The 12,399-nt window shown below is 55.5% G+C and overlaps 1 protein-coding gene across 3 annotated transcripts in view; it reads left to right on the forward strand.

Moving 5' to 3' along the window:
• Positions 1–7,197: 7,197 nt before the first annotated feature.
• The window catches only part of ADCY3 (adenylate cyclase 3), a 91,402-nt gene continuing 86,200 nt past the window's right edge, over positions 7,198–12,399 (forward strand). For all 3 annotated transcript variants that reach the window (XM_047852734.1, XM_047852733.1, XM_047852735.1), the window contains exons 1-2: positions 7,198–8,073; positions 8,581–9,409. In XM_047852734.1, coding sequence (XP_047708690.1) covers positions 8,735–9,409 — 675 coding nt within the window. In that variant the 5' untranslated portion in view covers positions 7,198–8,073; positions 8,581–8,734. The remainder of the gene's footprint in view (positions 8,074–8,580; positions 9,410–12,399) is intronic.

Raw genomic sequence — 12,399 nt, forward strand, 5'->3', positions numbered from 1 at the left:
TTAGGAGAAATGAACTAATATAGATCCTTGCTATAGGCAGCATTGCCTGGCCATCCTATCAGGAGCCTACTGTGATAGATGGAACAATGGCCCCCAAACTGTCATTATCCTAATCTCTAGAAACTGTGAGTGTGTTACCTTACATGGCAAAAGGGACTTTGCAAATATGACTTAGGACATTGAGACGGGGAGATTATCCAGGTGGGTCTAACCTAGTCCCATGGATCCCTAAAATTGGACTTTCCAGGCTCTGTTACGGGGAGAGTGGCTATGGAAGAAAGACCAGAGAGATGTAATATTGCTGGCTTTGAAGATGGAGGAAGGGGGCCATGAGCCAAGGAATGTGGGTGGTCTCTAGAAGCCAGAAAAGGTAAGGAAATAGATTCTCTCCTAGTCTCCAGAAAAGAACGAAGCCCTGCCAAAGCCATGACTTCCGCCTGATGAAACCCATTTTGGACTTCTGACCCCCAGAACTGTAAGATGATATGCATTTGTACTATTTAGACCCTAAATTTGTTATGGGAGCTATAGGAAAGGAATCCATATACTATGGGCCGGTTTGATGCTAAGCACATGAGAATCAGCAGTTTAAAAAGCCAAAACAAAACAGGGTTTTTTTGTTTTGTTTTGTTTTGTTTTGTTTTGTTTTGTTTTGTTTTGTTTTTGTTTTTGCCAACGGAACTCACATTCCATGGGGACGAAACAAGACTTAGGAACAAACAGTTATACACTGTCATTTCAGGCAGAATGTGCCATGAAGAAAGACGAAGCAGGCTGAGGAGGTGGATGAGAACACATCGTCTGCCCCTGAGAGACTCTGCCAGAGTGGGAGACAGATGAGCAGACCGTCCTCACAGTGGTTCTCGAGGGGCCGCCCCTGCCTGGGAATGAGAGAGGACCTCACAGAGCACATGGCATGGGAAGGGGGTCTTTGAGGATGGGTATCGGGTGGACAACAGGAGGGAAGAGAGATCCAGGCAGAGGGAACGGCATATGCAAAGTGGTGAGGGCATGAGAGCGTGCTCGGAACCGTGAGAGCTCCACGCGGCTGGAGAGCAGCAGCGCAGGCCTGGGTAACGGCGTGGACCTTGGGCGTCTCCAGCATTCCTGGACACAGAGAGAACGAGCCCTCCACGAGCTCTGGAGGCACGATCCTATGTCCGTTTCCTTACAGTCTTGTCTTGTACCCCAGAACGGATACAAATTCATGTGTTCCGCTCCCCAATCAATCCCTGATGGTTTCGCGATAAAAATCGTGATTAAAATTACTTGCGGGTTAAATCACTCGACTTCCCTCCAAGGGGAAAAAACATCACTTCAAGTACAATTGAAGTCTGGGAATAACTATGAGGTGGATTTTGCCACCCCCTGGCATGCCTCCAGGTCATTGAAGAAGCTCTGCAGATGGAAAAGAGGATCCAACAGAATTGTTATTGTTTGTATTTTTAAATTAAAAAAGTTTTTTTTAATGTTTATTTTTGAGACAGAAAGAGACAGAGGATGAACGGGGGACAGGCAGAGAGAGAGGAGGACACAGAATCCTTAGCAGGCTCCAGGCTAGGAGCTGTCAGCACAGAGCCCGACATGGGGCTCGAACTCACAAACCGGGAGATCATGCATGACCTGAGCTGAAGTTGGATGCTTAACCTACTGAGCCTCTCAGGTGCCTCAGAATTGTTATTAAAAAAAATTTTTTGGGGGGCGCCTGGGTGGCGCAGTCGGTTAAGCGTCCGACTTCAGCCAGGTCACGATCTCGCGGTCCGTGAGTTCGAGCCCCGCGTCAGGCTCTGGGCTGATGGCTCGGAGCCTGGAGCCTGTTTCCCATTCTGTGTCTCCCTCTCTCTCTGCCCCTCCCCTGTTCATGCTCTGTCTCTCTCTGTCCCCAAAATAAATAAACGTTGAAAAAAAAATTAAAAAAAAAATTTTTTTTTGACGTTTATTTATTTTGAGAGAGGGAGAGGGAGGGACAGAGACACAAAATCTTCAGATTGAAGCAGGCTCCAAGTTCTGAGGTGTCAGCACAGAGCCCGATCCGGGGCTTGAACTCACAAACCACAAGATCATGACCTGAGCCAAAGTCAGATACTTAACCAGCTGAGCCACCCAGGCTCCCCAGAACTGTTATATTAATTCAACAAGGTTTATTCATAACCTACCAGGGGCTGGCGTTCCAGGTATACAAGTAAACCAAGATCTTGACCCTGGGCTCAAAATCCAATGAGTGGGGCAACAGTCATGTAAAATTACAACAAATCCTAGTAGGTGTTAAATACAGGTATAGAAAGTATACTATTGGATCCTGTCTTACGTTTCTGTGGGTATCATAACAAATGACTGCACCCTGGGTGGTTGAAAACAACAGAATTTATTCTCTTGCCATTCTGGAGGCCAGAGGTCCGGAATCAATTGGTCAGCAGGCCTGCACGTCCTCTGGAGTCTCAAGGGGAGAACACCTCCTTGCCTCTTCCAGCTTTTGGTGGCTCCAGGCACTCCCCGGCTTGCGGCCCCTTCCCCTCAACCTCTGCCTCCATCTACACATCATCTCCTCCTCTGTGCCTGTCTCACCTGAGGACACTTATCTTTGGATTTAGGGCCATCCAAGCAATCCAGCATGGTGTCATCTCAAGATCCATAACCCAATTACATCTGCAAAGACTTTTTTATCCAAGTAAGGTCACATTCACAGGTTCCAGGGATTTGGACACGGATGTACCTTTTTGGGGGCCACCATTCAACCGAAGTAAAAAATGACTGGCGTTCCTTTAGTGCAACTTGAAAGGCAAGGTGATAGCTGAGCACTTCATAAGTACTATCTTATTTAATCCTAGCGTGTGGCAAGGTGGGCAGTCCTCTTAGCTGGGGCAGGGACAGCTAGCGACCGGATTCTCAAAGGAGATGGGGACAAGATCAGATTTGGATTTGGAACAATCGCCCTGGTTTTGGGGGTAGAGAATGGGCCGGGGGTTGAGAAGGGCAGAGGCAAGGGTGATTCCTGAGATGGAGGTGGGGGCTGGGGGGAAGCAGACATGGGGACAGTAGATTGTTTTCATCTGCAGTGAGGGCTTTTCACCAGCACTCCTTTAGCCCCTCCAGCCTGACCCCCCAGGGGTCTCAGCCTCGCTCTTTAGGGTGTTGTGGCTTCCCACCTGTGAGAGGGACGGTGAAGGTCGGGGCCCCATCTCCTCCCCACCCGGGCCTTCTCTAGCCATCTTTTGTTGTTCTAAAATCTTTGTCTGTTCCTTCTCATCCCCAGCAGGCCAGGGAGAGAGTTGTTAGCACATATTTCTATGGTGCCTCTTCCCAGAGGGGCCCTGGCTTGAGTGCTTTTGGAAACGTGACATTTCCACAGAGGCCCCGGGATTACTCAGCATTCACACATTGCTTCACACTCCATGGGCATGTGTCTTGCCTTCCCCAAATTTAACCTGTCTGGGCCTCAACTTCCTCATCCGGGCTGGGGCAGAATGATGCCTCGAGTCTCTTTCTCTGCCATCTAGGGAGCCACAATTCCACAGGCTGCCTCTGGCTGCTGGCTAAGCACCTGGTCCCCAAGATCAAGTATCCCTTGGTTAGAGAGGCAGCAACTGACTGACTGGAGGAAGCTTCTTGAGGATTCCTGCTTGAGCCTGACTTCTATGTGGCCAAGAGCACATTCGGCATCCAGCCCCCTCTCTGCCGCCCCTAACTGAGGGGTCTCTGAGCCCCAGTTTTCTCACCCACGTAATGCGGGACGTTCGTACTTACATCATAAAACTGAAGGAGACAACACAAACCACAGGGTCTGGAAGCACTGTGCTCTCTCTACTCGCTTCCGTCTGCCTATTCGAGAGCTCAAAAGATCCAAGGGCAGCGAGTAGGCCGTGCAGGTGGACAGAACAAGTGGGGCACGGGGACCAGAAGGAGAGGCTGGAGCCACACCCACAGGGCACGTGCTCACACTGCACACACACTCACCCACGTGCATGCTGATCAAACACACTGATCACACATGCTCACTCCCATCACATTTGCTCACGCTCACCCTCATGCACATGCACACTGATCACACACGTGCGCACTGATCACACACATGCCCACTGATCACACAGGCTCCCAGATGCAACCAGAGACAGCTCGAGGGAGACAGCAGCCCACCCTGGAACAGTCACGCTGGGACAGAAGTGGCCAGAGCGCCTTGGGGATCCGGCCATGAGAGGGATGGGAGCTCCTCCCTTTGACTTGCTCCGGGGAGATCTGCCAACCGCTTGGGTCCCCGTTAATTTCCTCCTTCCTCCCAGTGACCCCCTCTAGGGGTTAGTGCTGGGTCGTTGCCCTGCCAGGACACACGGCCAGTGCGCAGGGGCCAGCTTTGTCCTGTACCACGTGACTCTCTCCTCCAGGTGACAGGATCCAAACCTCTGAGTTGGCAGGAGTTGACAAGGGGTCTGGTCCCTTATGGGACAGTGGTGTGGTGTCTGCCCATCCTTTGGGCCCACCTGTCCACTCTGTCATGCAGCGGATGCATGTCGCCTCTCTGCACTGTCTTGTTCCCTGCCTCGTCGTCCCTGAAGCTTGTGCACACCGGGAAGTACCCAGTGGGGTAGGGAAGCGAGTGCATGAATACTCCCCTCTTCCAGCCCTCCAGCGGAAAAGTTCTGAGTTGCTTTTTGCACTCATGGATTGAGCCCTACTCTGTGGTGACCACTCATCACACACCCTTGTATTTACCGGCTTCCCCACCTTCTTTCTCTGGGAATCACTTGTCCAATTAAACCAGCTGTATGCAGGCCCTGGTCTCGGGCTCTGCCTTCAGCTAAGGCCCCAAACAGGGCTCTCCTGGGGCCCAGCACCAGAGGAGCTAATGATCTTCTTTCCTCCCACTTCTCTTTCCCCAGGACACCAGGGTTCTGCTCGGATCTATTGTTTGCTAGATTCGGGAGCCGCCACATTTCCCCAGGGGCCCAAACCACTCCTGTTTATCCAACAACAATTAACACTCTGCAATCATCTCTAGTCTCAAACCATACAAGCAAAGAGGTACCTATCCTTTGTCCTGGGCTAGGGTGGGAGTCAGGACACCCACCCGAGCTGACACAGGAGCTGGGCGTGGTCTTACCAAGTAGGAAGCCGGGCAGGAGAACTCCAAGGCAGCTGACACCCAGGTTCTGTCCCCAGTTTAGGACATGCGTCCTAGGCAAGTCACCCACGCAGCCATTCACGGTCTTGGGTTGCGTGGGTGCGTGCCTGTGTGTACATGTGTTTTAAGATAGATACAAAATGTATAGCTTAGGAACTGAAGACACTTCCTACCCTTTTCTTGAGTGGGGTTATTTTTAATTTCCCTGGACCAGGACATTTCAGCATCAGTGAATGAGGCCCATGGGTTCCCTCAGGGGCAAGAGGTGCACGTACAAAGTGCCATTTCTTCCTAGGGAAATCATTCATTCAGTGACTATCTGGCTCCAGGTGCCGGAGAAGCTGCGGAAGGCTATCAGGGCCAGCTGCCCGTCTCCCACTAGTTGTGTTTTCTCTGATGTCTTCCGCATGCAGGACCTTGAGCTGCTTTCCTGCTCTGGAATATTCACTCAGTGGCCTCTGGCTCCTAGGGAGGCCCATGGGGCTTCCCACATCCCCAGGGAAGGGCTGAGCCCATACCCAGAAAGCAGAGTAGGGATGGGAATGTGCTCCGGACGCTCCCCTCCCCCACGGAGCCTTGTCAGAGGCTTCAGGTCTCTGAGTGCGCCCCTTTCAGAACAAGTCAGATCTTTCCACCCAGTCCTGAAAGGCCCAGTTTCGGGTCATCTCTGATTGCCACCTGGGTGCAGCCGAGGGTCTGTCTTATTGGTTATTTGGTGCCCCCACAGAGACGGCAGGCATCCTGAGGGCAGGGACTGTGTGGCTCCTCTGGCCTGCCCTGATGCCCGGCCCGGCTGTTGATCGGTGTCCACAGCAGAGAGAGGAGGATTGTGGAAGGTCAGGAAGTGGAGTAGTGTAGGCCAGTGATTAGGGCAGTAGGGGCAGTTAATCAGGCTTGTTTTTTTGTTTTTGTTTTTTTTTAACCAGGGGTATCTGTGCAGAAAACTCTCCCTTTGCTAGGTGAGTGTGGTACAAAGGCTGGGACGTGAGGGCAAAGGCCCAGCAAAGAACCCACATGGCCCGGGAGCTGGAGGTGGTCTTGCCAAGTAGGAAGCCGGGCAGGAGAACTCCAAGGATTGTCTTATTACCAGGAAAGGGGGAGGGTGCAATGTGGGTGTCCTTTGTCCCAAAGCAGGCCCAAACAGTATTTATCGGCTTTTCCCCCTTTATTAACACAGGTCCCTTTGTTAAACATAAAAATCATGTCTCCTTTAACATCCTGTAACAATTCAAAATAAAAAAAAAACTTTGGAATGCCAAACAAATTAAAACAAAGGGGAAAGGTGCTGTTTTATTCAAATTATGCTCCTCCAAACTCTGATGCTATGCCCCCTGCCTTGGTAATCAATGCCCTTACAGGTTTGGACTGAGGTTGGCAAGTTTTCAGAATTAGTAGAGAGAAGGACAGAAACAGCTGTGATAGCATCAATTCTCTGATGAATCTATTCCTGAGGGATGTGAGGTGGCTGAGGCTTTGGAAAGGGCATTCGTGGATGACTCTCAGTGGCACGAAGAGACTTGTCCTTCCAGGGCCTGGATGGCTGAGTTTCTCTCCTCTCTGACTCATTTCTTCTGCTCTCCCCATGGAAGCCCATTCCCTAATGCTGCTGGCGGTCTTCAGCAACTCCCCACCCCCGACCCCGCACTACACACACGTTTTGTTCCCCTTTCCCTTTATCTAAATTCTTAAAGTCTGTGGTTGATCTTGGCAAGGTGTTCTGTCAAAGCCGAGAAACGTAATTTATACTAAGGTGTAAGAGACTAATAGGCTTAACCGTTCACAGGAGCATTTTAGTTTTTAAGCGGAGTTTGTAAACTCAGACCCATCTCAGGCAGGTGGAATGTGCACGGGAGATCTTTCTGAAGCGGATCTCTTGCGATTCCACGTGCCAGGTGCCTACCGGGCCACTCCTACCCTCCTCCTTCAGGAACAATTCAAACAGAGCTCAGCTGCGGGCCCTTCGGCGGAAGGCTTGGACTGCCAGGGTGGGCGGGGACACTTAGGCCCGGCGCGCCCGGCGGGGCAGCCAGCCCTAAACCTCAATCCCGGCCTCTCCTCTCCGCGCCCAGAAGGAAGCCGCGGCCAAAGAGGCGGCGGCAGGGGTGCTGCGAGCGCGCCTCACCTGCGGGAGGGCACGTCCCGGGCTTTCATCCTCCGAGACCCGGCCTGCCCAGGGCGGAGGCGGGGGCATCGGTTCGCCCATCCTTCCTGCCCGCCGCCCACCCCGGCGCCTCCACGCAGCAGCCGCAGGCAGCTCGCCTCCGGCCGCTGGGGCGCGGGGCCACCGGGGCCCCTGCGACTCTCGCCCCCGCGCTCCTCCGCCTCCTACCCCACGCCGGCCGCGGGGCTGGATCGGGGCGCTCACCCCCCCCCCCCTCCAACTCCGGGACGCGCTCGCCGAGAGGGCGGCGACTGCGGGGAGGGAGGGGCGCCGCCCGCCTCCCGGGGCCTGGAGCGCGCGTGGCCCCGGAGCCGCCGGCGCCGCGCGGGGACTCGCACAGTGCAGCGCGCCGCGCCCGGACTCGGCTGGCTCCGCTCGGCGCGCGGGCGGCCCAGAGGATGCTGGCGGGCTGCCCCGGCCTCGGCCCGCGCTCCCGCCCGAGAGGGCCCCGGGTGCGCCCCTAGCCGCGCCGCCGCCGCCGCCACCGCCACAGCGGGGGCGAGAGGGAGGGGTCCGGCCGTGCCGCGAGCCGCAGCCCCGGAGGCGGGCGTCCCCCGATTTTTCAGCCCCCGCCGTCTTCCTCCTCCTGCGGCCGGGCGCCCGCGGATGCTGAGGGGCAGCCCCGCGCCTCTCCCGGCCGGATCCCGGGCCTGACGGTGAGGGGGGGGGGTCGCCCTCCTGCCGGGGACCGGGACGCTGGCGGGGCGGCGCGGCCCCCGCGCGCCACACGCGTGACCCAGCCCCGCAGCCCGAGCGGGGACCGGCCGGACCACGCGGCTCCCGAGTTCCCGCACAGGTAAATGCAGGGGCAGGCCAGCCTTCCCGAGGGCAGGTAGTGCCCGGAGGCGGAGAGCCTGAGCCGCCCAGGGTTGGGTGGGAGAAGGAAGTAAACACCAGGAAGATTCAGGAATCCCCGGGATGGCTCTGGTTGCTCCCGGGCACGTTTAATCTCCAGATTCTAAGGCTTGGGCCTGTTGGAAATTTAGGTGAGGAAGTCAGGGACTGAGGGAGAAGGGATGACACAGATGGACCCGGAGTGTGAGGGATGGAGAAGTGGCCGGGCCTCTGGCAAGCCACAGACAGGAAACTGGTGAGGACGGGACCAGGTATGAGTGTGTGTGTGTGTGTGTGTGTGTGTGTGTGTGTGTGTTCCGGTGGTGGCGTGAGCGTGGGGGTGACTGGAGAAGGCCCTGGTCCTGGAGCCTCGGGCAGCAGCGATTCGTTCGGGAGGGGTAGGATGGGTCATGAGAAACCACAGATGGGAATGAAGAGCCGTGTATCTACTTGGCGTTGTCCTTCTAAGTTCCAGATCAGCGCTGCCTGTGCCCTGGAGACCTGCTCTGCATCCTGCTGGAGGTGGCCAGCCCTCGCGAGCCCTGGTAGGTGGCCCGTTCCAGAGCCCTTCCTCTGATCCCGGTACACCTCTCCTGGGCTGGTAGAAGCAGACAGTCACCAGGATGCCAAGGAACCAGGGCTTTTCCGAGCCCGAGTACTCGGCTGAGTACTCCGCCGAATACTCGGTCAGCCTGCCCTCTGACCCCGACCGCGGGGTGGGCCGGACCCATGAAATCTCTGTCCGGAACTCGGGATCCTGCCTCTGCCTGCCTCGATTCATGCGGCTGACCTTCGTGCCCGAGTCCTTGGAGAACTTGTACCAGACCTACTTCAAACGGCAGCGCCATGAGACGCTGCTGGTGCTGGTGGTCTTTGCGGCCCTCTTCGACTGCTACGTGGTGGTCATGTGCGCAGTGGTCTATTCCAGCGACAAGCTGGCTCCCCTGGTCGTCGCCGGGATGGGACTGCTGTTGGACATCCTCCTCTTCGTGCTCTGCAAAAAGGGGCTGCTCCCCGACCGCGTCACCCGGAAAGTGGTGCCCTACCTGCTGTGGCTGCTGATAACTGCCCAGATTTTCTCCTACCTGGGCCTGAACTTTGCCCGCGCGCATGCGGCCAGCGACACGGTGGGCTGGCAGACCTTCTTTGTCTTCTCCTTCTTCATCACGCTGCCCCTCAGCCTCAGCCCCATCGTCATCATCTCCGTGGTCTCCTGTGTTGTGCACACACTCGTCTTGGGGGTCACCGTGGCCCAGCAGCAGCAGGATGGGCTGAAAGGCAGGCACTTGCTGAGGGAGGTGAGTCCCGCCTTGAGTCCCACCCAGGGGCTTCCCTTCCCACCAGCTCTCCTGCGAGGTGGTACCAGTTTCAAAGGTGGGATGGCATTGTTGTCTTTGCCCTTGAGTCCACATATGTTGGAGGAGTGCCTCCGGGGCCCTGGGCTGCTTGTACAGAAAGACCGTCTCTCTCTCAACCTCTGGAGTTTCTCTGGAGCTTCTCTGTACTTGGCCTGAGGGAGTGGAGGATGTCAGGACATTGGGCCTCAGGGCCACTCTGTCACCCGTGTCCAGCCCAGGTGGGCAGCAGGAAGGCCCACTAGGCCTGGTTCCAAGGCAGCGTCGTCCTGGTCATTGCTTCTGTCCTTGATCTCCAACAGAAAGACCTCTTATGGGGAAGGGGAGGGTTCCCTTAGCCTCTGGTCTCCAGCCTGTCCTTGACTAGCTTCAGCAGTTGACTGACTTGTGTGGACTCAGTGCCCCTCTGTCGGATGGGGACCGTATGTCTGCATAAGTGGTTGTTTTCAAGATCAGAGGGCATGTGGGCGAAGATGCCCTGGGAAACACAAAGGCGTGATGGTCCTAGATCCTGCGTCTGCCGCTGGGAGCTCACGGTGTGTAGAGCAGTTGGAAGGTGCGGGGACGTACATGGGGACAGTCGTGCTGGCCATGGTAGTGGAGGGTCTGCTAGTTCTTTGAGGACGCGTTCTGCTGGAAGGGGTGGAGTTTGGGCCACCACTTAACTAATCGCTCCTGGGAGGTGTGATTCTCAGCATCTGAGTTTATCTACTAACCCATCTGGAGGAGCCTGCGGGGCTTAATGAGTTCCACAGTCTTGCGCCCTACCTGCTGCCTCCTTTATTCGTGAGCCCAGAGATGGAAAGTGCCCTGTTCGAGGCTGCATAAGTAGTTACAGTGATCACATGCCTGGAGCGTCCATGTCTCGATTCCGGTTCCAGTGCTCTTCCTCCTATGTCATGATGCTGGCTACATCTCCGCCAAAGCCATTATCATGGTCTCTTGGGCTTGAGAGCTGAGTCTCCATGGGCCTAGCAGTGCCATAGGGGTTGATGCAAGAACCCCAGGGAGCCGTCCCATTGCCTCCCACTTGGTTAGAGGAAAACACAGGTTTTCTGTTTTAACTTTTTCCTGCTCATGCAGGGTCCTCTCTCAGGAAGCCTTGTGCATTCTGCAGGAGCCCAGCCCCAGGCTGGTGCGCACGGGCCCCGTGAGTACACCAAGAGTTCCCTTGGTTTTTCTCCCGATGCCCTGTTCACATAAAGTGACAATCCGCCATTGCTACCTTGACTTTTGAGTCCGTGAACTTTAGCTTGTGCCTCTGCCAGTCAAGGGTCCTGCTGGAAGCTATCTGGGGAAGAGTGGCAGGGGTCATTCCTGCTTGGAAATGGTAGGAAGCACAGCTCAGAGCAGACAGGCGGGTGGGCATGGCAGCCTTTGGGGTCTGACCTCCAACTCAGAACTGTTACTTTCTACTAAACAGTCACTTCTGGCATCTTCCTCCCTGTCTGGGCCCCTGGACCACAGGAGTTTCCCATATGCTTCGCTGTCCCTTAAGAGAGCAAAAACAAATTCTCCCCTTTGGAGCCCAGCCACTAAACTCGTGATTTGCTGGTATCCTTTGGGTGCTGCTAAGAAGAGACAAAAAACCCAAAAGATTAGGAAACCAGGAAAAAAGAAAACGAAGTAAATAGAGGATAACGATATTAGCATCCCAGGAGAGCATGGCCTTGGCATGGAAGCAGTGCCCTGAATGTGACTTTGGGAATGGAGGGGAAGGAAGAGGTCCCTCTCAAGGTCCATTTGGGAGCCTGAGATAGAATGCAGGAGGCCCCAGCTTTCAGTGGGCTGCATTCCAGAAGTTTGAGTCACTTGTTTGGAACTAATGTGCCTTTTTAAAAGGTGCCTGGGTTCCCAGACCCACTTGCCCAGGTTGTCCTTAAGTCACAGAGTCCCTGCATTCAGTATTTCTGAATGTGGTGGAAATTAAGCCCCAGGTGGCTGTGTGCGCTGTGGGGAGAACACTGGATATATCTCTCCTCCAGCTGTGTAATGAAGCAACACCCACCTGCCCTCTGCTCCTGCGGGCCCATGTTACCTCCTGGGATCAAGGGTAGGATGGGACGGAGATGTGAGAATGGGGCAGCCGGATCCCCAACTAGGGTAACCCCAGGAATGTTCTCCAGACCCCAGCACCACCGTGCTTTTCTTTCTCTTGCCTAAAGACTCCCCTTTTCTTTTTCTTTGCCCATCACCTGTTGGATCCAGCCAGTGACTCCCTCCTGGGCCGGTGGGGGGCGGTGAATTGGGTTCCTGCAGGCACTGGGTCCGGGGGCTTTGGGACTGCTCCTGTTGCTGCTGCCACCGGCAGCACTAAGAAGCATTTTCACTGTCGATGGCTTCCTCCTCTGCACCCTTCGTGCTCTCGAACCCATACTCCTCTAGTGGGGGGTAGGGGATAGACAGGGACAGGGAGACCTCAGGGTAGCCTGAAATGTCAGTGGCAAGACATCCAGCCTGCCCTGGGCTCTTCTCCTAGGAGGCGGGAAGGTTGGGGTTCTGACCAGAAAAGTAGGTCGAGCCGGGCTGTCAGATGGGGTGTGGGATTGGGGTGTTGCTGGGGTTTCACTTATTAGTGGATGAGTGAAGATTACTGAGCAATAGTATGGGCCTTGCTGCCTGTGGGGTCTGGGGATAATGGGAATCAGACAATCCCAGTCCGAGGCTGGGGGGTGTAGGGGAGCTGGGCTGGGGGGAGCAAGCTGCAGCTAGTGGGGTCTCCGCACATCCCTCCCCTTGCCTGGGTCCTGGCGCCACCCTCCTCTTATGGCACAACTTGCCCTCTACTGCCCCAAACTGCCCCTTAGGGTGATGTGATGGAGCAGGATGGGGTCCAGGGCAGGGCTAGGCAGCAGCTGATGGGGGAAGGGGGGGTGGGCAGAAAACGCAGCTAAGGTGGTAGGGAGCATTCCTGAGGCCAGTGGCGATTCCCA

This window comes from Prionailurus viverrinus, chromosome A3, assembly GCF_022837055.1.
Source record: "Prionailurus viverrinus isolate Anna chromosome A3, UM_Priviv_1.0, whole genome shotgun sequence".
NCBI classification, from domain to species: domain Eukaryota; kingdom Metazoa; phylum Chordata; class Mammalia; order Carnivora; family Felidae; genus Prionailurus; species Prionailurus viverrinus.